The sequence below is a fragment of the Diorhabda carinulata genome, chromosome 6 (genome assembly GCF_026250575.1).
Source record: "Diorhabda carinulata isolate Delta chromosome 6, icDioCari1.1, whole genome shotgun sequence".
Lineage (NCBI taxonomy): Eukaryota > Metazoa > Arthropoda > Insecta > Coleoptera > Chrysomelidae > Diorhabda > Diorhabda carinulata.
The window spans coordinates 13,032,647-13,057,528 of record NC_079465.1 but is presented as its reverse complement, the minus strand read 5'-3'; the positions used below and the strand labels follow the sequence as shown (position 1 = coordinate 13,057,528).

General features: G+C 30.3%; 2 protein-coding genes across 8 annotated transcripts in view; one reads left to right on the top strand and one right to left on the bottom strand.

Annotated features, from left to right (window-relative positions):
- The window catches only part of LOC130895104 (anillin-like), a 43,875-nt gene extending 19,863 nt beyond the window's left edge, over positions 1–24,012 (top strand). For 5 of the 7 annotated variants that reach the window (XM_057802240.1, XM_057802245.1, XM_057802242.1 and 2 more), the window contains 10 exons: positions 14,411–14,504; positions 14,983–15,120; positions 15,186–15,350; positions 15,799–16,036; positions 16,859–17,026; positions 17,092–17,333; positions 18,647–18,820; positions 19,948–20,142; positions 20,207–20,379; positions 23,649–23,944. In XM_057802240.1, the coding sequence (XP_057658223.1) occupies positions 14,411–14,504; positions 14,983–15,120; positions 15,186–15,350; positions 15,799–16,036; positions 16,859–17,026; positions 17,092–17,333; positions 18,647–18,820; positions 19,948–20,142; positions 20,207–20,379; positions 23,649–23,751 (1,690 nt within the window). In that variant the 3' untranslated portion in view covers positions 23,752–23,944. Of the gene's footprint in view, positions 1–14,410; positions 14,505–14,982; positions 15,121–15,185; positions 15,351–15,798; positions 16,037–16,858; positions 17,027–17,091; positions 17,334–18,646; positions 18,821–19,947; positions 20,143–20,206; positions 20,380–23,648 lie in introns of all 7 variants that reach the window. The other 2 variants (XM_057802244.1, XM_057802239.1) reach the window with 1 other exon arrangement.
- Positions 23,955–24,882, bottom strand: part of LOC130895106 (probable ATP-dependent RNA helicase DDX55 homolog) — a 39,664-nt gene continuing 38,736 nt past the window's right edge. Inside the window, exon 10 of the mRNA XM_057802247.1 lies at positions 23,955–24,140. Coding sequence (XP_057658230.1) covers positions 24,028–24,140 — 113 coding nt within the window. The 3' untranslated portion in view covers positions 23,955–24,027. The remainder of the gene's footprint in view (positions 24,141–24,882) is intronic.

Below are 24,882 nucleotides of genomic sequence, written 5' to 3'. Positions count from 1 at the left end.
ACTTCTGAAAAACATACAGAGTATAATATAGAGACACGGATTAAATGTATACCATCAATAGTATTAACCATATATCATTATTCAAGTCATATAAAACAACAACATGTAATTAATCACACAAAAATTTGCTCCTGCGATTTAATATTAAGATCAGGGTGCAAACAATAACATCAATTTTAACCTAACAATCATTACACTCTTATAAGCTATTAATTTGAGCTTTGATTTCTTCTTACTTTTAGTTTCAGAATGTTTATTCTTAATTCCTGTGAAAAAAGTAGCTTTTGTATCGCGGGTGCAACAAGTTAACAATGTATTATGGTACTCAATAATGGTCAATAAATAACATATACTTGCATTTTTTAAACAGAGAGATGAATGTATATTGTCACTACAAGTTTAAGGCAAACTGAAGTAACAGTTATTTCGCGTCGGTGTCGCCAGGTATGATTTTCAGTTTCATATGAAGATCAATTAATAGAACTGAATTGGAGTAACCATATTCTAGAAGAAACAAAGAAAATAAAAAACTATCTTGATATCATGAGTGAACATGGTTATAGATCAACAATTAATATTCCCACCAGAGTACAAAAAAATTCCAGCACATGTTTGGACCATCATACAACATTATACAACTAGTTCTTGGAGAAAAAAATGAAAAGACAGTATACCAACTTTAATATTAAATATAAAGAATACATTGAGAACAAAAAATTATTAAAAAATATACAGTGCGCCCCATTGAACGACATCCTTCTGAAACAAGATCTTGATAACAAAACAAACCAATTAATAAATATATATATATATATATATATATATATATATATAATAAAGCAAAAAAAAATATTACAATATTACAAGGTGAAAAATGAAAAAAACTTCGTTGATGAAGTTATGGAAACTAGTCAATGAAGTTGTATTAAAAACAGAAAGAAAGGAGATTCAAAGTATCAAGACAATAACCAAATAATTCATGACATTGAGCAAATGGCCAATATATTCAATAATTATTTTATGGATATGGATAAAAATTTAACCCATACTATTAATCGACCACGTAATTATAAAGAAAAGAATATGGAGACAATAGGATAAATCATCAGCGAAGCTGATGATACTGTGATCGTATAAAAAGACACAAACTGGTACAACTTGAAATTAAAAAATGAAAGGGATTTTGTAGAAATTAGAACTTGGTTGGACTATAGATTATTATCGGTGAATTTCAAAAAAATAGTTTATCTACCATTCGGCAGCCTCGATACAGCGTTTCCAAAATTTAATATAACAATAAAAAATTCTTTCACAATAAAACCAGCAAATGGAATTAAATATTTGGGAATAATGCTAGATCGACCTTTTCGATGGAAAACTCATGTGGACTACTTAATAAAAAAATTAAAGAGGATTCCATATAGTTTTAAAAAATTGTCGAATTTTTGAATATAAAAGATAGAATTATGGTTTATCAGAGTTTAGTGAAAATACATTAAGTTATTGAATCATAGGCTAGGGAGGTGTTTCAAAAACACACTATAAGGCACTACAAGTTTCGCAAAATATATTTTTGAAATTACTCCTGAATAAGAATAACAAGTAACCCACTGATAAACTTAACATCGAAGCTAAATTACTAGATATCCGTCAAATATATTATTTACATATCAATTTACGACAATATTTAAACAGAGATAAATTACAAGAACGAACACATGGCTATGAAACTAGAAATAAACAAAAGTATGTTGCACTCCTTATGAACAAAAATTTGGACCGAAAGTTATTTGCACTTGGGGACTGGACTGTATTATATAACAACCTACCAGTTGAAATAAAGAAAGAAAATACACTAAAACGATTCAAGACTGCACCAAAAAGTTATATATAGAATAGACAAAGAAAAAAACTGAGAAGTACATTGATTGTAATGCCATAGATCAGTGGTTCTTAACTTTTTTCAAGGTCAAAGAGCACCTTATATCTATGTCAGAATTTAACTTGTTCCGGCAATTGTTTTTGATTACACAAAGAGCCGAAAAACCAGCCTCACACATATGCTGTTGAAAAGGGCAATAATACTTTTAGGGCTTCTTTAACAATTATTGACTTTTCGGTTTTTAATTTTAACCAGAAAGCACATAAAGATTCAGTGTTTTTGTAGAAATTGTATCGAAGTGCTTGGTCACTTTGTATTAATATTAACAAATTCCTCATGCAAATCACTTACATCTAAATTAAATGGCATTCGAACCCAATTATATTCGAAAACATCGTCTGCAGGGAAATATCGATCAAAGTCTGCTATTAGTTTTTCTAATATTGTTGTCTTCAACAAGTAAATTAAGAGTCGGGAATGAAGCAAGTTTCTTTACTTCAAACTTATTTCTCCATAATTTGAGTTTATTTTTAAAAGATGTAATTTTTTCAGTTAATTTAATAATAGTATGATTACGTCCTTGCATAGACGTATTTAGATTATTTATTTCAAATAAAATATCTGACATATAAGCAACTTGAGTAATCCACTTCAACTCGAAGAATTTAGATGCTAATGGGTGTTTCTTTTCTCTCAAAAAAAAATTCGACTTTTCTCCGCAATGATAATACTCTTTGAACAAGTTTGCCCCGGGACAACCATCTATCTTCAGAATAATATAATAAATGTTCGTATTCTGCACCAAATTCGAGACACAGTTAAAAATTGACTACCGCAACAATTTCATCTAAAACGATACATAATTCGGGTGATAATTTTTTTGAAGCAAGATTTTGTCTATGTAACAAACAATGAATCGATATAATTTGTGGATTCATTTGTTTTGCTCTTGTCGAAAATCCCTTTTGAGATCCACCGTCGGTGCAAATATTGAAACACTGATTCCAATTTAATCCTTCTTTAAAAAACGAATCGACCATAAGAAAAATATCTTCACCTCTAGTTGTTGTTGACATTGGTTTGCAAAATAAAATGGCCTCCTGTATATCTGTTAAACCTGGATACCGCACGTAAACCATGAGTTGTGCATCTTTACCTACATCTTTCGTTTCATCCAGTTGAATACTAAATAAACCAGCAATTTTTATAGCAGAATAAGTTGATTCTTAATATCAAATGACATATCATTAATTCGTAAACGAATTGTGTCATTTGATAATGGTATCTTTTGTAATTTCTTTGAACTTTTATCTCCGCACATGATACGTGCCATGTCAATGGCAGAAGGCTTTATAAGTTTTTCAGCAATATTTTGGATTTCTTTTGTCTTGCAATATGCCAAGCCACATAAAAAGAAGCAAGTGTAGCTTGTTTGGCAGAATTTATAAAACCATTACTACTTGGTGCATCCAAACGCTGTCTTTTTAAATGGGCTTCTTTTCTTTCGAAAAAAGAACGATTTTTTACCTCAAAGGAAAAATTTTTAAGGTTTGCATCAAAATGTCTTTTAAGTTTGTTCGGTTTCATCGATTACTTAATATTTCACTGCACAACACGCATTGCGGCTTATTCACTCCTCGATTATAAATGCAAGTAAAACCTACTTCTAAAAATGCTTCCTTGTATTCACGTTTTGCTATTATTAGGGTGATTACAATTTTACAATACGTACTGTAGCTTGATCAATCCACTATTAATAATAAGGCAAAATTTGTTTCTAAAATGCTTGTATTCACGTTTCACTGTTATTACACGTTTCAGTGTTATTCACAACACAATACGCAAAAACGAGTTTTTGACAGAGAGCTTACTGAGTCTGCGTGTACGCAAAGCAATGGCGTGCGTATTACCGACACCTCCTAGAAGAGAAAGCCTCAGGACAGGAATTTGATGTCACTTCCGGAAGGCCATTCGCGAAGAGCGGTAAAACCGAAACATATTATTAGGGAATCACTCTTCTAGGAGGTGTTGGTATTACTTATTATTTGGTGTATTACTAACTTTTTGGTTCGACTCAGCGCGACCGAAAAAATATGCTTCGCGACCCATAGATTCATATATATGAGAGATATGTTGAAATAGGAGAAAGAAGGATGCTTAAAGGAATATGCGGAGAAAAAAGAAAGAAAAAGAAAACAAAAAAGGGCTAGAAAAGAAGAATTAATGAAGAATTTGAGGATATTTACCAAGAATCTAGAATTAGTATGCTTTTTAGAGGGCTAGGATATATAGAGAGACTACATAAAGGTCAGATACCAAATATAGTGCTCTAGAGAATAAATAGGCAAAGAGAGGAACGGGAATTAGCGATGGTATGATTATGTTAAGAAAGACCAAAGAAATACTATTCAGAATTGGATTTTTCAATTCATAATAACAAACTGTTAAGTACAAAGACTAACGAAATTTTGTTAATTTTTGTAATAGCAATTGCTATTTGGTGGTAATGAAAGTAAAATAAATTGAAAAGTATGATAAATAAAAAATTTGATCTTCGTAAAAAAAGAAAAAGTGCATCGAGGAACACAAAAATAAATGAAATATTTTTAAGGATATAAAAAAGGAGTAACCATGAAAAAAATATCTCATGTCTAAAGGCATAATGTGGCAACATTTAACTAACAGGTATCGACAATTACGCATTCTACATGTTGATCACGATAGCTTTGACAAATGCGTAAATTTTCGACACGGTTCAGCGTATCGAGTAATGTCTGCATTTATTATCGGTTTGATGTAACTTGTATCTTGCAATATGGAGTGGAATATTAAGAAAACTACTTTGTTTATGGAATAATAAAATTTCTGTTTATAAAGACAACCAATTAAAACATTACAGTGACTAAATACAAATCCACTGTGATAGAGGAAAATAAAAAATCAAGAATTTCAGTTCCACATTCTATCGTGAGGGCAAAAGCTGTAATTGAAGAAAAATGGTTTATCTCTTACCAAGAAAGAAAAATGATTTTCATTTGACTTTTGAGTTTTTTACTAGACGTCGATAAACCCAGACCAACAATATTTTACTAACCTCAACAACAACGTGTTAGAGTTAGATGTTGACCATAACTTTGCATACATCTGGAATAATTCATGAAATTCGTTCAGATATGTGAAGCCGATAAATAAGAGTGCAATCTTTGGTAGTCAAATATCTTAATACGTAACCTAAGACATATTGGTATTTGTTCACGGAAGTTGGTATTAAATTATCTTTTAATCGGTGAGATGTCCTCCAAGAGTCTTCTAGAGTGAAATTCCTAAACAAAGCTTAGATCAATTTATTGTATAATTCTTTCTGGGCTTCTTGGCCACTGATTTATAACTATCACCTCAACTTTCTTTTTACTAATGAAAGTTATTACCAGATAACTAAAGTTTACTATATTGAACTAATAAATTCGCATACCACAAACATATGAGACAAAATGCTCGCAACAAAAAGTGACAAGTTGCTTGTGCAAAATTCTTCAGTATGCGGATGTCAGTCGCACGTCTACAAATAAGTAACATTACAGATGATGGTGTAACGTGCATAGTGTTGTTATTCTTTGGTACGGCAGTAATGCAATCATCTACATATCGGAAAAAAAAAATGGAATATTTATATCAAGTTTGCTTATAACAGTTTTCTCAAGATCTTCCATCACTAATTGTGCTATAACACTTGAAATGGAAGCTCCCATAGCACAATTATCAATTTGTGTGTATATTTCATTTTCAAATTTGAAGTATATTGTTGCAAGTGTCAGTTCTATAGCTTTTATAAATTCGTTTTGAGTTATTTCTGTATATTCTTTAATTTTATTCCATTTTTTGATTAATATATTTCTCACAATAGTAATAGGAATATTTGTATATAAAGAAACTACATCTAACGAAATAAATACATATTGATTAGGAATTTTTATACTTTCTTATCATTTTTATTTTACTAACTAAACAATTGTCTATACATATCCATGGTTTCTAATAGATATCATATAATCTTTTACTGCAATCTAGATGACAGTATTCCCATATTAGTATTTATATTGGTCAATAGATCACCTTCATCATGAATATCAAAATAAGAATAAAATCCAACTAGAACTTTGTTCTTATACGAAAAATTAATTTTTCTGTAGTCTTTACATTTCAAATATATAGCAGTAATCAATTAAATTATTTATAATTTTATTAGAATTTACAAAATAGAGCTATAAATTTTAATTAGATAATTCAATTTTTTTATCATTCATAGCTTTTTCGTTCTTATGAATTTGAACCATTTCTAAAAATTCCTTTTTTTCGTGTATTAAATTCCTTTAAAAAATTTTTAAATCTTTATAATTGATTTTCTGTTTTTTGATATTTCATGGTTAATTAATGCAGTTTTATTGTTTTTCTGGTATTAATGACCTTTTAGTCTATTTTCTAATTATTGAGAGGTCTGCCCTATGTAGACTGCGTCACAATTAGTACAAAATTAATTTTTTTGGTTTAATTAAACCAGAGATTTTTAAAGTTGTCCACCCCCAGGGTTCATGGTAAGCTCTACAACAAGAGTATACTTGAATTTCCATAATTAGATCTGATTTTTTGACGAGTTGATAATATGGTGAAAGTATTTTGAAAGTGGTTTACGAGAAAAAAAGTTCTGGAACTTCTGAATTAAACTGTTCAATAATCCAATAAAATACTTATTGACAATCTTGTGAAGCGTAAAGAAATATTAACAGTAAATACTAAAAAAGGCTTTGATTAGCTAAACTGATTTTCCATAAAAAAATCCTCCTTTAAATTCTGACTTTTTTCATTCATCTCGGTATACGGGCAATCCATTTGTTGATAGTGGCTTGGGTTATATTACTCCAACTTCCGCATAAAGCATTCCATATTCTCACGAGAATGGACCGCAATTAGGAACGTTCATATCAAGCTATTTCCAAGTTCCAAATTTTATAGGGCTGAGATCCGGGCTTTGAGAAGGCCAAACCATGTTAACAACCCTTGTACCTCTTTCTCTTCGAAATATTCTCTGCATAATTTGAAACTATGCTTGGGATCATTGTCCTGTTGGAAAATTAATCTATCTTCGATTCATCGCAAACACGAAGGAACGGGATTTTGTTCTAATCCCCAATTTCATGGTTAGAAAAGCAACCCCAGAATATAATTTAGCCACCATGCTTGATTGTTACTATATAGTCTGGTATCATTTTTTCCTGGGCACTATTTTTCGTTTTGAACGGAATAGCTCAAACTTGGATTCATCGCTTAAAAGAACTTTTTTAAAATCTTCCACAATCCAATCTCTATGGGCAAAGTCCCACTGCACACGTTTTTTCTTCATACATCGCATCTCGCAAACGCCGTTTTACTTTAGTCAATGATAAAGGTTTCACTCTGGTGACTTCAACGCAGATATCTGGTGAAGTTAATCCTCTATTTAGCTTGCTAGTAACAATAATGTAATTATTTTCACTTGACGTGGTATTTATCGACCTTGCCGAGCGCGGACGATCTTGAAAACTGCTTGTCTCCCTGTATCGAGTTATTGTGCCTTAATCATAAGTCTTCGATAACTTTAATTGTAAAGTAATCTCACCTCATTTTAAGACGTCTTCACTACAGAAACCACAAGTTTAGACTAATTGAGATTGCTGGTGAACAAACCCATATAACCCCAGGTAATAAGAAGTCGGAAGCACGCGTTTTTTGAAGTTAAGTAATCCTTATAATTGACCGATGTAAAACAATTAGTTATTAGCACATCATAAAAATATTATTAGAACTCCACCATCTGGCTCTAACGTACCGTTTTTCGAATAAGTATGTTGTTTTAATGTGGTCTCAAATTTTTGGCCGGCAGTGTATATAAATTGTATTACTAGTTTCAAATTAACTCTGAAAGCCACAGCCAAATGAAATAAACTCGTTAATAAATTGATAAGGCCGTGTTGGAAAAACCGCATGGACAGGTCGATTTGTATTTTTAAATGTGCATTTAAATAAAATATATATAGGGTGTGTCATGTGACTGGCTGACCAATACCAACTTTATCATTTTAAATGCAACCCTCTGTATATTATTTATTTTTTGGATTTTTCAGTAAATTTTAGACATAATTCATGTACAATGTCCTATACCTATCTTCAACAGTTTCGGAAGTATCAAGTGTTTTCAGATTTATTACATGAATTAAAATTGAATTTTAAAAAAGAAAATTATTTTATTTGAAAAATTCGCTACATTACACTCAATACTTATTTCCCATTTAGTTCTTGATGTTGAAAAAGTAAGCAAAACCATTCCATAGTTCCTTTTTACCGATATAAATCGAAAAAAATATGTATAATGTATACGAGAGTAGTCAGTGCTATTGTCGTATGAATTTCGTAAACTATACATAATAATCAGAAAAATGGATCATTTAACAAAAATGTATAAATTTATTATGGAGAAACACACGGACACACAAATACAAGTTGCTCGCTTATTTCACGAAAAAATAAGAATTACAAAGGACTCCACTCAATTCTACTCGAAATTGAGTAGAAGTAGTTTTTTATTGGGAACGTGGCAAGGAAACACCAGTTTTAGTACACTAACTTCAATATATTTTCCGAGCTTTCCAATACTTATGTATTCATCGTCTGGGACTGAAATTATGGTCAAATACAATATAAGAAATATGTATAAATGTATAACAATAATAAAATTTTACTTACTTATAATAATTAATTAAGATTTCCGGTGATTTTGATATTATTAAAGCTTTTTTTTTAAACACATGGAATTCAAAATTCAATATTCAAATTGACTTTGATACAAATATTAGTTAATTGAAATATTTATTCTGGTTACTATAGGAATTTTTATTAATTTTTTATTGGTTTGATTTTGAATGACGTTGAATTTTTATAGGTTAGATAAGGATAAGTTTTAGTGAATGATGTTTAATATTGATTGGTAAATTTATGGTTAACATTAAATTTCAATAGGTTAGGTTGTTATAAGTAAAGTTGAAATTTATAGGTTAGGTGAGGTTAGTTGGTAGTTAATGGCGTTGAATTTTCATAGAATTTGTTTTTTCGAAATCTAAAAGATATGTATAAATTACCCTAAGTTTATTTAAATCAAATAAATCAAATCTACTCTATCAGCTAGACCTATTGTAGCATCAATTAACACTCCCCCCTTACCCCACACCCCTTACTAATTGGTTAACTGAACTTTTGACTAAATATTATGATTATCACAATGATTATTATATAAAAGACTCGTTTAAAATCAAAGAAACTTTTAATAATATGATATTACCAACGAATTATGTATTGTTAGGATTAGATGTAATATCCCTATTTAGTAATGTACACATAAATATATGCCTTACAGTTCTACAACATAAATGGGGCGATATAAGTAAAAATTGCAAACTTAATAAAGAAACTCTATTAAAATTAATAACATTCATTTTTAACAATACATATTATATCATGGACTTTGTAATATCTGTTTCAAAAGCTCGGAAAATATATTGAAGTTAGACCACTTTGGTGTTTCTTTGCCACGTTCCCAATAAGAGACCGCTCATAATATAGCTGGCAAAGACTTCGTTACAATTCACACACAAACACACACACACACACACACACACACACACACACACACACACACACATATATATATATATATATATATATATATATATATATATATATATATATATCCTTCCATGAGTTTCCATGGATTCAATTTCACATTAACAGTAATATCAAATTTTCTCAATGGTCGTAGCATTCATATAAAATATATCAGATTATGCCCCCGCTTCATGTGAACAATATTATATAAATAATATAAATAATGAAGCCCGAATTTTTATACAAATCTATCTTTATATATATATATATATATATATATATATATATATATATATATATATAAATCTTCTGAACGTGTGTTTGTCTAAACATTCATACTGCTATGCTAATCTATACGATACATTCTGAATGAAGATTCATAAAGGATAGTTCGGCTGAACACATTTGTTACTTTTTGGTACATCCATTACTTTCTTCTTACGGATATTACTTAATACTATTTATTTGGAAATTTGTTACTGTTTCGAAGTATATATTTTACATAATACTTCATAAAATTCTCCTAACCTACATAACTATCCTAATCTACACATTTTTTTATAATTTATAGATTTCAGAGACACAATTTCAAAATCATCTCTCATTTTGAATTATACTGTATTGGAAATAGTGAATATACTTTCACTTTTAGAAGTTACCTACATTGGTTGTTGTGTATTTTTCATAGTATTTTATTTCTATAAAAACATGCCACGTCATGTCAATATTGTCATGCTTACAAATACAAAGGTGAATCGGTCGGTTTATGTTGCGCTTCTGAAAAAACTTCACTGCCATCACTAAATTCGCCACTAGAACCTTTGAAAACGCTATTAGCTGGAAACACATCTCAATCAAAGTTGTTTTTGCGTAAAATCCATAAATTTAATTCTTGCTTCTACGTTGCGTGTTGGAGAGTGGGAAAACCATCGAATTTATTTGTTCATTCCTCTTAAGGATTAACCAAAAATATTGTACATCCAATGGCATTACGATAATTTCAGGATTTGTGGATAATTAACTCTAAGAATAAATACCCGTTATAGAATAGTTTAAGATTTAACCTTTTCACCATCAATTAACACGACTTCCAAGTTTTTATTCAACTCAGCTTCTACATTCAACATCTCTGAAAGCATACTTATACACATTCTCACACACTATCAGTTGGTTGAATTGTGATAAATATATATGAATGACGTTAGGTATTGTAATAAGTTTCTGATAAAAATTTTCATCAAAACGGTCTAATTGTTACAGCTAATTTCCAAAAGTTTACATTTAAGACGTGGGAAAGGACAGATCTGTCGAGTCCGCTAGTATTATATAAATTCGAAAATATGTCAAAAAATAATGTTATAATATATCAGAAAAGATTAATATTAGATATCAATTTATTTTACTAAAGTTTTCTAGATATTGCATAATCATTCCTATATAATTTCTTGGACAATTTCAACATGGTATAGAGTAAATAACATTCGATTTCTTTGTATTTTTTTGCTTTTTAATTTTGTATATAATGGTAACAGTGTACTTTCTGATTTATGACATACATTGATGTTGTATTTGGATAGAATGTTATAGTTATTCAGATAATTGATATAAGGTATATTATTTTCTTCTTGATTTGGATTTGTTTGTGAATGTGGATTCAAGTTATTATTTTTATGAAATTAATATAAACATTGTTTAATAATGTTAATAATTTGGTTAGAAGAATATTGATTATTTATTAAGGTAATTTTAAGTTTTTCAATTACTTCAATGTGATATTCGTGTGAACTTAGTTTTATAGTTTTATAGTTCCCATAATGACACTGTTTTTTGTGTTTTTGGATGATATGAATTATAATTTATGTATCTTCCAGATCATGTGTCTTTTGTATATAATTTAGTTTTAATTCTATTATCATTAGTTTTAATGACTCATATCTGGAAAATTTATAGAGTTATTGTTTTCTATTAAAAGCATTCCTAGATGCTTCATCACATTTATCATATGGAACGGCAGCTAAACGGTCATCAACATAGCGTTTGAAAAAATAATACATTGAATTTTATGTTTTTCAATACTTTTTCTTCTATATATCAATACAATTTGTGCTAAGTACAAAGAAATGGAGATCCCATTGTACAACTATTTAGTTATTGATAAAAATTATCTTGAAATTGTGAATAATTATTCGTTTGGATGAGCATTGTGCCCTCTAGAAACTCATTGTAAGTAAGAGATGTATGTTGTTCAATTGAATTCCATTTTTCATTTAAAACATGTGCTATTATATCATTTGGAATATTGGTGTACATTGAGGTAATATATAGAGATATCATTTTAAAATTATTAGGTATACGTAATGTATCTAAAAAATACTTGCAATCATTATTCATTAAGAATGTCCAATCTCTGAACTGTAGATTCTAGACCTCAAAATATAATGATTCTGCTCAACATGCCTTATGCAAATATTGCTAGTTTTCGAGATATGGGGTGTTCAAAGTTTAAATTTTGATTTCCACAATAATTTTTTATGTTTTCACAATTTCTCTTTGAAAATTGGCAATTTTACGTTTTTTGGCATGAGGAATCATAATTTTCACTCTAATTTAACATTGCTAATAGAGGGCTTTAGTTACACTTGTTTGTGTTGATTAAATCAATGTAAACTTTTTTTGGGCTAAACTTACAACTGAAATAATAAAAAAATATTAAAAAGCGTTAAATTCTACAAAAAAAAGTTATTTTTCTTTAATTCGTGTAACTCAATCGGATATCGAGTTATTTGCTTCTAAAAAGTTCAATAAATTTTAATTTTTCCATAAAAAAATTTTATTATTTCTTAAATATGTAACAATAACAAATTTGTAATCAAAAATAAAAAACTTTAAAAGAAATGCTCAAAATGCCCACCATTTACTTCAATACACTTTATGATACTCTTTCGTAAAGATCCCTTAATATCAAAATCACATTCGTGAATTAAGCCGTGGCTTAATTTTTCGTTTTCTTTTCAAGTAGACTTGTGTCGTTATTAGACAGTTTGTGTAGAGTTTAGTTTTTCGTTTTTTTTTAAGTAGGCTTGTCTCACTTTTACAGTTTGTTTAGAAGCAAATTGGATAATAATAAGAATAAATAATACATTAGTATACCATTTATTAACAATTTGGTAATTAACAAGTGTAATAGTTATTTATCAAATAATGCCTAGGCATAACGATTTTTCCAATACTGAGATGCGCGATATGATTTGTATGTCAAATTATAGTAGTCCAGCTGCGGCTCGAAGATATTCACAATTATACCCAAATCGAAAGCAACCCAATTACAAACTGTACCGAAATCTTTACAGCCGCTTAGGTGAAACGGGGTCCTTACGCTCTAAAACTAAGCACAGCGCTACAAAAAAAATCACTGCCGATGAAGAAGATGAAATTTTAATTTGTGTTACGGAGAAACCAGATATCAGTACTCGCCGATTAAGTCTGCAAACAGGTATAAGCCAATCATCTATTTTTAGAATACCGAAGAGGAAAAAATTGCATCCATATCATTACACTCCTGTTCAGAATTTATTACCTCAAGATTTACCTCAGCGTCTACAATTTGCCCATTTTTTGCAAGTTAAACAAAATTTTAACCCAGATTTTCTGGATACAATTCTTTTTACTGATGAGGCAACATTTACCAGACGAGGAATATTTAATTATAAAAATAATCATTTGTGGGATTCTGAAAATCCACATGCTATGAGGAAAACACATTTTCAGCACGAGTTTACATTTGGTGTGGTGTAATATGTGGGTATTTAATAGGTCCTTTTGAACTGCCAACTAATTTAAATGGATCTACCTCTTTATTTAGATTTTCTTCAAGACCAATTACACGAATTACTGGAGCATATACCTCTCGCTTTGAGACAAAATATGTGGTTTTTACACGACGGAGCACCACCACATTATTCTTTACAAGTTCGTCAATACTTAAACGAACAGTTTCCGCATCCATGGATTGGTCGTGGAAGTGAGTTTGCTTGGCCACAAAGTGGCCCTGATTTAAATCATTTGGATTTTTCAATCAATTCAAAAATTACTACTCTTCCACAACTGCGACGGAAAATAGAAGAAGCCGCAGATGTAATTAAAAATAATAGACAAGGATTTTTGATATTAAGAGATCTTTACGAAAGCGGATCATAAAGTAAAGTAAATTGAAGTAAACCATTGAAGTAAATGGTGGGCATTTTGAGCATTCGCTTTGAAGTTTTTTATTTTTGTTTACAAATTTGTTATTGTTATATATTTAAGGAACAATAAAATTTTTTTATGAAAAAATAAAATTTTATCAACTTTTTAGAAGCAAATAACTCGATAACTGATTGAGTTACGCGAATCAAAGAAGAGTAACTTTTTTTTGTAGAATTTAACGCTTTTTAATATTTTTTTTATTATTATTTGTAAGTTTAGCCCAGAAAAAGTTTACATTGATTTCATTAACACAAATTGCCAATTTTCAAAGAGAAATTGTGAAAAATTAAAAAATTATTGGGAAAATCCAAATTTAAATTTAAACTTATCTCGGAAACTAGCAATATTTGCATAAGGTATGTTGAGCAGAATCATAATATTTTGAGTTCTAGAATCTACAGTTCAGAGATTGCTCATTCTTAATGAATCACCCTGTATATATATATATATATATATATATATATATATATATATATATATATATATATATATATATATATATATATATATATATATATATATATATATATATATATATATATATATGCTAAATATAAAAGTTGCTAATTCCATTTTTATTTGTGAATACAGTTTAGAAACAAGTAACAATTCAGATAACCCTAATACTAGCTTCGGCCGTGAAATAATGAAAGCTGTATGTATTAATCAATCACAACAAAAAAGGGTAAGTATACATTCCATTACTTCTTATTATTATGTTCAATCTCTTCTTCTTCAATTTATTTTTATATATATTTACAAAATGTGTTACGAAGGTTGCTACTTTTTTTTTAAACAATTTTACTTCCCATGGGGACCTCTTATGTTTGTTAGCATTCATTTAAATCTTAGATCGGATTTGTTTCCTTGAAAACGGTATTTATAATTATTTTGTTCTTCATTTCATTATTTAGAAGTAAATTATTTTAACCTGCATAATGTGCTTGAAGGAATATTATTGATTTCACTAATTTCCTTTTCATTTTAAGCACTAATTTATTTGCGTAATTCGTAATAAGGTCAACTTATCAAGTTTTGAACAGAATTTAGTTTGGGTTAATTTTTCCTCCTGTCTCAATTCTCCCTGTGTTCTGAATGCCTCTGATTATTTCGTAATATCAATAAAACTGGTTTGATGTATTTATTTATGAAAAACTTTTCAGCCTATTTATGATGAAAGTACTGCCAGTGATATTTCAAGTATTTTAGATGACATGGATAATTATTTAGATGATGCAAGCAATGAAGACAATAATAGTGTTGGCCCAACTCCACCAAAAGTACGCCATGTATCACCTCAGGTAAATATTAATTTATCTATTATAATTAAAAAAATGTAATGTTATGTTTTTTATGTTATTTTTAGAAAGTTGTTACACAAACTTCTAATTCCTTCAGCTACATAAATTATTCTCCAGATTTTTCTACTCCAAAAACAACGAATAAATCTTTTCCAGAGTATGTTGTTGAAGGTGAAAATATTTTACCTTTGACTCATACTGTTAGTTTCTACAGGAAACAACAAAATCAAGCAAGTATATTAGATTATTATTCAAAAGTTTGTAATTTATCTAAATAAATTGTATAAAAACGTGTATCAAAACCAAAACTGATACCTTCGCGCAAGTAAACACTTGGATCTCATCACTTCTTTTGCTCCAATACACTGCTATTTCAGTTTGCTTTTCATCTGTCTTCATGATGTATTTTCACGGGCCTCCAGCTTGTTTATTACATATAATTTTTTTTAACATAACATTTCCTAATAAATTATCATTAGTTAAAAAAATGATTAGCCTAATCTTTCATAGTTATATATTTAGATTTTTTTCTATAAAGAAGAAAATGTTTTCAAAAACGAGCTATAGTTTATTCTTCCCATGAACTTGCATAATTAAATTGCTTATATTCATTTCTACTTTTGTTTCTGCAAATGTTTTTATGCAAATATCAAAAATCATCTAGATATTGATTTTCAGATTCAGTCTCCCATTCGACAAATAAAAAGACAACCAATAATTGAAGAATCTTTAACAGAAAGTAACGCTAATGAAAATGAGGTAGTAAAAGAAAAAATTAAAGAACTACAAGAAGAGGTCAACAGACAACAAAACATTATTTCACAGACTAGCCAGGCACTTAATTTGTGCAGTTGTACACCAGAATTTTCAGGATCTACAGAACAGGTTGAGGCAGAGAGGGTTTTATTAGTAGCCAGTAAGTTTCTTTTAAGACCCCTTTTCTATAAAACGTCAAATTTGATCACCTTAGGTATCACACCATTCTACAATGATTCGGGTTTTTATTAAGTTGAACACTTTGATGAAACCTATTAAACAGATGAAGAATAATACTTTGTGCTTATACCACCAATTTAGATCTAAATAGTATTGATATAAAAACAGTGTTACAAATCCAAAGTGCAAAATTTGTAAACATTTCTCACATTTAATAAACTATGTTTAGTTTTTAACTTCATTAAGTTCAGATTTTCATATAAAATTTTATGGATCAATAACATTCTGTAATAACAATTTGAAAGTCTATTTTTCAAATTTTATCTAATAATATGCTGTTTTACTAGATTTCTAGTGGTTTAAATCCACTAGAAATATCAATTAACCATTCATTTAAATGTTTTTATATATTTTCCACCAGTTTCCTCTTAAGAAGAGCACTGTTGATAATATAATATTTCTATCTCAGATAAGAGTTCAATCCTCATATCCTTATTTAATTATATTTATTTTCATTGAGTCGTTCACTTCCCAATAAAATGCATTTATCCGACTTATATTATATAAAAATTATACCAGATTTATCACTTTTTTGCCTATAAAATTATTTGATTAAAACTCCGTTTCCCATCTTTTCATACATAGTGAAAATTATGCCGAATATACACAATAATACTTAGGTATATGTAACCTGCCTCATTTTGAGGTTGGTTGAGGGTAAACTACATATTGCTACACTCAATTTCAATTTATGTTTAACTTTATCAATTTAAAAATTCTACTTAAATTTTTACAATTACAGCTCACAGAAGACAAGCAGCTTTGCATGAACTGCAAAGACTAAAAGTTGAAGGCACTATTAGACCACAACAAGAGCATTCAAAGAATGTACCTTTAGAAAAAGGTACATTGACCATATCGAACATAGTGCTTCCATTAAAACACAAATACGTTAAAGCTTTGGCTGCTGGTAAGTATACAGTGAACTAGATGAACTGTCATTATATACTCCGCGTCCATTATTTTATTTTGTAGCAGGAGGTAAAGGACATCACATAGTATGTTTAATAAAATGTGGAGAACAAGTGATTCCCACCAAATTAACATCTACCGTAGTTCTCAGTGTCAAGAATCCTGATACAGAATTAGTTATTCCGGGAAGCGTTGTTATCCACAATATCTATAGTGATTTTACAATAACTTTTGAAGTATACTGTCTTCAAGCTCAGGAAGAATTTCTACCACATGAAGTAAAATATCACATAAACAATAAAAAGGTATGTAATAGTTTAAGATATTTTTAAATAACAATAACTCATAAAGCAGCAATTAGAAGTTTCGATTTTTATAAGCCATTTTTTATTATAGCAGTTTCGTTATTGGTCCATGAATTCTATTATTCATAATTTGCTTTAGGAGTTACGTTATTGGCGATTTTCTAATCTCTCTTACTGTTTGTGGCTTTTATATTTAATCTTGCATTTTTGCAGTTTACATGTCCTGATCAATTCTTGTGCTATACAATACTGAATGATTTCAGGACTTAGGACAGAATTAGACAATCAAAAAATCATAGATCTATGCATATAAGTCCAAAATAGCGATAAATGGTGAAAAGACACTCCAATCACAACAATTGTTTAAGAGGAGGCATAGTAAAACTTTTAGTCTCTTCTGCAATACCAATGCTTGGTGTAATGAACAAATCACCACTCCAACACTATCTGACAGTTTATTTGTGAGTGTTGCTGTTGTGGAGGTAAAGTGTTCAGTGTGAATATCATCAAAGATACCAGAAATTTCAACTTGGTAATATTGATTGTTCAATACTAAATGATCTACATGATCATTTATTTACCAGAAGTCAAATTATATAAAAATTTAAAGAAGTCCTCGTCCTCATCAAGGCAATGCTAGTTCTTACACATCGATTTATAAAGGAATTTTTGACTCACTAAAATATTGATAAATATTGATCAGCTTACGATAACATTAAATATATGTTAGATACATATCTAACCTGCCTCTTGAAATGGAGGCAGTTCGAACAAACAACCTGCAAATGAATCCCAAAGCCCTTGAAAATTACCGCTAGGCTAACTAACTTGAACCTGTCAAAATAAATTTAAATAACATTTGGAGAAAATGAAGTGAAGGAGGTGCTTCCAGGTTTGAAATTAACGATAGACAGTTAATTTCGGGTTTTCGAGAGCATTATCAGAAAGCCTTTGTCCTCTAAAAAAATCAATCAACTATCATTTGATCGTTCACCATCTTCATCCAACATACTACTACAATTTCTGGCTTGTTGTTGACACCAGTGGTAGCTGGTAGTTTTGGACTATATTTCAAAACAAATTTCTTAAACAAAAAGTAAATCTGTATTGTTCCACTGCTTTTCATAGTAATTGAAAAGTTCGAGTTCAATAATGTGCTTATTTTGACCTAATACTTTACACAGGCAAATATTTTTTGGTGGCGGTATCAGTATTAAATTGTTGATTGCTAATATTTGCTCAACATATCACCTTCATGTCTAATATCAATAATGTTTATGTCGAAGACTATTTAATATTTATATTGTTTTTAGCCTGGCAATAAATTGACAACTCCTAAAAAGTTAAAACAAGATTCCAGAATGGTAATGCCAATCAAAGAATCTCCAGCAGGTCCACAAGCAGTAAGGACTTCCTCATTTGCAATCATGGGATATGTTGTATTTTCTGTGCAAGCAGTGAATAAACGAGTTTGGAATTTGAATAATGTAAGAATATCAATAATTTTATTTCATTAGAAGTTTGATTTTATTCGGTATCCATAAATTACTATAAAAAATAAAAAATTATGTACATTGTAAGATATTGCAAGAAAACTCTCATGGTTTTATTTAAACAACAGATTTTTGAGGAAAATGCTCCATTTATATCATTCTTATATAAAAATAAAAAAATTTCTCCAAAAAGGAAGCATATGTTATGGTTCTCATACGCCAACAGTGCACATTTGAGCTTTAAGACGACCTCTTTCAGTGACAAACTGTGTCTATATATTAATGTCACTCCATACCATTATTGATCCGCCACAGCAGCATTACTCAAACCTTTCTTTCGTTCTCTGTATATTGCGACTCATCGATCATTGTCAAATATGGCCTGATATGAGAATATTACATTCGACCATTGCACTAGTAATATTCCCAGTAAAATGAACCATAGTAAACTGTAATTATACACTTTGATGTGCTGGAGGTTCAGTTGCAGGCTTAAAATCTTGGCGAAGTAGATGTAATAAACGCTTGAATCCACAAAAATCGGTTGTGCTTTGCTTTTGTTACACACCCAGCTTTTTTTATTTTTTCCAATATCTTGGAATTTCATTGCTCTAGAAATCGATTATTGTGTCCTATGATTTTGGCGAACTGAGGATTCATTTTATAGGTTTACTTAATTTAAGTTACGTACATAGAAAAAATGATTTTAATATAATTCATCTCTTACATTTTGACAAATTCACATGTTTTACACAGAAACAAGAAGTAATAGTAAGTTATTACCAATTTTTGAAAAAAAAACAGCTATTCAGATAGAAATATTAGGCAGCAGCAAAATTAGCCCAGTAAAAGTTATACACATAGTTAGTTTTACACGTATAGTTAAGAAGGTATAGTAGTAGTAGTATATCGGACTAATACTAATTTATTGGAAATTTTATGTTGGACTCTTATTTTTGTATATATATATATATATATATATATATATATATATATATATATATATATATATTTGTAATATTTTTGAAATTGCATATAAATTTAATACAAATATGATATTTAATCATTCTAATTACTGCTAACTATGCAGTCAGTTCATTATATCATTAAATGTGTTGCAGACACCGTCTATGAGCCCTTTGGAAGGTACAGTCGAAATGCGTATTAGCTGCGAGTTGGCTGTTTCAGTAGAACACAAAGGATTCCTAACTATGTTTGAAGATGTTTCTGGATTTGGTGCATGGCATAGGAGATGGTGCATACTTAAAGGACATACATTGAGTTATTGGAAATATCCAGATGATGAGAAAAAAATGGTACCTTCACTCACATACTAAAATATATGGTTGATTTATATTGGTAACTATGTTTTTTATTTAGGCTCCAATAAATCACATCGATCTGAAAAACTGCATAACGGAAAATGTCAATCCAGTAAATAGAGATATTTGTGCAAGATTACACACACTTCTGTTGGAAATAGAGAGGCCTGCTTATTCTACTGATAAAGATAGTCTAGTTACTATTTGTAAAGGTGACAAAACTATTATAAGGTTGGTAATATTGTATATTATAAGTAATCTTATTCTCAGAATTTACAGGGTGGGTCTGGAGGAGTACACCAAACTCTGGGAGTGTATTGTACACGCGAAAATAATATAAAAAAAACTCATATGTTCTTATGCGATTTTCATTTGTCAAGTTATAGAGTGATTAAAAATGTTCATCTAGCTTTCCACATATATCTGAATTTGAACATTATCAAAGTATGCCATTTTCGAGGCTCAAAGGCATTTGATAATTCTGACGTTTTGATGAACTGTCAGTGTACAGTGAACAGTAACTGAACGTTTAATTTCGAATTTATGTGATTGTTAGTGTTGCAAAATGCCAGATACTTATTCAAATTTAGAATATGCAAATATGGTGTTTGTTTACGATTTCTGTAATGGAAATGCTACAGCTGCTGCTGAAGAATATCGTCAACGTTATCCACACCAAAGATATCCTTGATAAAAACGTATTTATTAGTTTTTAACAAATTGTGCGAGACTGGTAAGCTTCCCAGTGCTAACATATAATCTGAACGCGCTACTCGACAAGGTTTGGTAGAAGTAAAAAATATTCTGCATCTAGTAGAAGAAGATGCAACTACTAGCTCACGGCTACATTGTCACTCAATTGGGAATTCCACAAAAAAGGGTGTAAACACACTCCATGAACAAGGCTTATATCCTTATCACGTACAGAGAGTACAGCACCTACAACCAGAGGATTACGCTAACCGTATGGACTTTTGTCGGTGGATAAATAATAATCATCATGTTGTATCGAGTATACCCTTTGCGGATGAAGCTACATTTACCCGTGATGGCATTAATAATATTCGTAACTATCATGTATGATCTGACGAAAATCCCCACGCAATAGTCGAAAGCAATTTTCAACATATGTTTTCTGTAAACATGTGGTGTGGTATGGTTGACAGTTATTTAATTGGCGCTTTCATTTTGGAGAATCGTCTCACAGGAGACAACTATCGAAATTTTTTACAAAATGAATTACAAGGCCTACTAGAGAATGTTCCTGTAAATATTAGAATGCAGATGTACTAACAGCACGATGGAGCTCCTGTACATGTCGCTCGTCAGGTCAAGCAACATTTGGACGAACGTTTTTCAGGGCGTTGGATTGGTCGTGGAGGTCCTATTAATTGGCCTGCAAGATCTCCAGACCTCACACCACTAGATTTTTGTTTTATGGGGCTGGATGAGAAATGAAGTCTACAAAATAAAAGTGGACACACGGGATGCACGAATTGAGAATTAGACAAATTGAGAATACTGCAGACCATATCAAAGAAGAAAGAAATTAATTAATTGGGAGAGACAACAAACGTAGACGAAGCAGAAATTGTTTAGTCAATGGCGGTATTTTTAAACATTTATTGAAAGAACGCTATGATCAAGAAAATTTTTATGTGATAATTTGTTTATTTGTTAATGTGCTATAACTGGAAAACAAATAAAAATCGGATAAGAACATATAAGTTTTTTTTACATTATTTTCACTCCTAGAGTTTGGTGCGCTCCTCTCTACTCACAATGTATATACACCTCACAAAAATTGTCGCATCACTCATTATTTTTTAAATATTTTAAATGTGTTGCCTGTTTTTCGAATTTTATTATTATTACAAATTAAAACAAATAGATACGCCTTTTGCAACATTTATTTTATATCAGTTTAATCTACAGAGAACAAAAAGTTTGATTTACCAAAACATAGAAAATATCAAAAAAATTCAACAAAACATCTATACACAAAATGAACGGTGCTTAAACTAAAACCAGCCAATAAATTTCTAATAGCGTGTGTTGCCGCCCCTCGCTCTAATTACAGCTTCCATTCGTTTTGGAAGGCTTCTAAACAGGCTCTGGACATATCCTTGCGGCATGTGTTCCCAGAAGTTAAAAAGAACATTTGGAAGATCATCTAGTGTTCTTATTGGTGCCGGATGTTGCTGATTTTGCCATCCTAGATTGTCCCAGATTCTGTCTATTGAGTTAAGGTCCGGGCTACGTGCAGGCAATTCAGGGTGGGTATCTCGACCTCTTCTAAGTACTGCTGAACCACTCAAGCAGCGTGTGGACGAGCATTATCGTGCATTAGCACAGAGTTGTCACCAATATCAGGCATATAGGGCACTACATAGGGCTCTAGGATAATGATTATGTACCTGTCAGCATTTAGTCTTCCATCATTCACTGGTACTAACTCCGTGCGACCCTCGAAAGAAATTCCTGCCCAAACCATGATAGAGCCACCACCAAAGCTTTCAGTTTGACAAAAATTAACCTGATCGTGCCATTCACCACGTCGCCTATACACTGGTACACGCCTATCTGATGAATACAGACAAAATAAATATGAATAAAATATTAGACCAATCTTGAATATTCTAATTTGCGTGTTCTCGAGAAAATTCCAATCCTGCTACTCGATGTTCTCTGGTAAGACGTGGACCTCTAGCTGGCACTCTGGTTCGTATACCTGCTTCTCTCAGCCTATTTCGAACTGTTTGTATGCTTATTCGGATATTACGAGCAGCCAACAGATCTGTTTGCAGCCTTCGAGCGGTGGTATGTCTAATTCTTAACGCCGTTAACCTCAAATAACGATAATCTACTACCGAAATTGCTCTGCCCTGTTCCCTGGTAGCGAATAACAACTCTGGATATGGTGCTTTGTTGAACTCCAATTACCCCGGCGACGTATCTTTGTCTGCGGCCATCCTGTATGAGCACGATGATTCTAGCGGCTTTTTCATTCGTCACATGTCTTGTTAAACGATGAGGCACATCCATTATTAACAAAATAACAACACAATTTGATATTTTTTTGCCCATGATAAGAAACCAGAAATATACAGATACAGATTGTCCCAAAAAACTAAAATTAAGTATTACAAATATCCTAAAATATCAGTGATGCGATAATTTTTGTGGAGTGTATATTATTTTTCTGAGAAAGTCAAAAACTTTGTTAAACTATTCCTAAAATCAAGAAAAATATTTTCTGATGATGAATATATGAATTTTCTAAAGCTAGGAATATATATTAAAAATAATATACTTTGGTATTTTATGGCCATAGTCCCACAACAATCACCTTTATAAACATCTGTTTTGTACTTTTTAGACATTTTTATATCTTTGTTTTGATAAATCATCTTGATTTTAGGTCTCTTTAATTTTATCGGCTTTTTGAAGCACAATTTTTTATATAAAACATGTACTTATTTTTTTCTTTTATATTACAGGCATTTATTATCTGCAGATACAAAACAGGAAAGAGTAGAATGGTGCACCAAGTTCAATGCTGCATTGACTGCATTAAGGATGTGGGGCAATTCCCAGCAATAATTTTAGTGGTACATTATTTTTTATAAAATTACTTATAGTGATACAGAATTAAAATATGTGAACGTATAATTGAAATACGGTAAAAATCAATTAAAGCACCGTGTTATTAACTGTAATTATTCGCATTATTAAATATTTTCTGTATGAATCGTTTGTAAAACCAGTTCTAAAAAACGTATTTTTTACAAAATAAAAAATTAAGCTTTTTTATATTTATAACAAAATTTATTGTATAAATTATATAATTATTTACAAATTTAATATCTGTTTTTTCTGTTAAACCAAACCAATTTCTTTATTATATTCCTCATCAGAAATTTTTTTTTTCTTGTGTTTTTTGAGTAATTCTACATCTCGTTTCAATTCTTCTAAATCTTCATCACTCATCCCTGCAATGAAATTGGGATTATAATAAATAAACAAGTAGAGATAAAATACGTGAATGTGAATTGCCTAAGTATTATTCTTTTTAAAGGCTGTATAGAACACACAAGTTAATGATAAAAGTTATTGAATAAAAACAAAAACTTGAACAAAAAAATGAACTTTGTTATTTCAAATGGACAAGCCTATAATATATATATATCGACATCATTTGGAAGCAAGAATAAAATTTTCGTGTCTTAACGCAAAAATAATTTTGATTCATTTGAAATGCCAGAAAGAAGGGATTTCAAAGGTCAGGTGGAGTAGGGAATGGTGACATAGGATTTCTGATGCGAAACACATACCGGGTGTTTCATTGCGAAATTTTAATGCCTGAAAATAATTGCATATTTTGTCCATCACACCAATAGTAACTTTGATTCGCGGTTGGTTCGGTTAGGTTAGGCTCTTTCAACACGTGCACATCGAGTCTTCTTGCTACGGGTATTGAGGATGGATTTTTTGGGTGGCATTTCACTAAAAATAGTAATTGAATTTTTAATGTGAATGAATTTTGCTGTTCTCTGAATAATGTTTAGTGGTATAGGCAAAATAGAAAGACATGTATAGTCTATAGTCTAAGAAAATATATCACATTAAAGCGTGGCGCCATCTATGAGGTGCAAAGGACAAAATTTTACAGTTCTTTGTAAAGAAATTCGCTTAAGGTGCCATCTGTTATGAAAACTACGATTAATAACAACA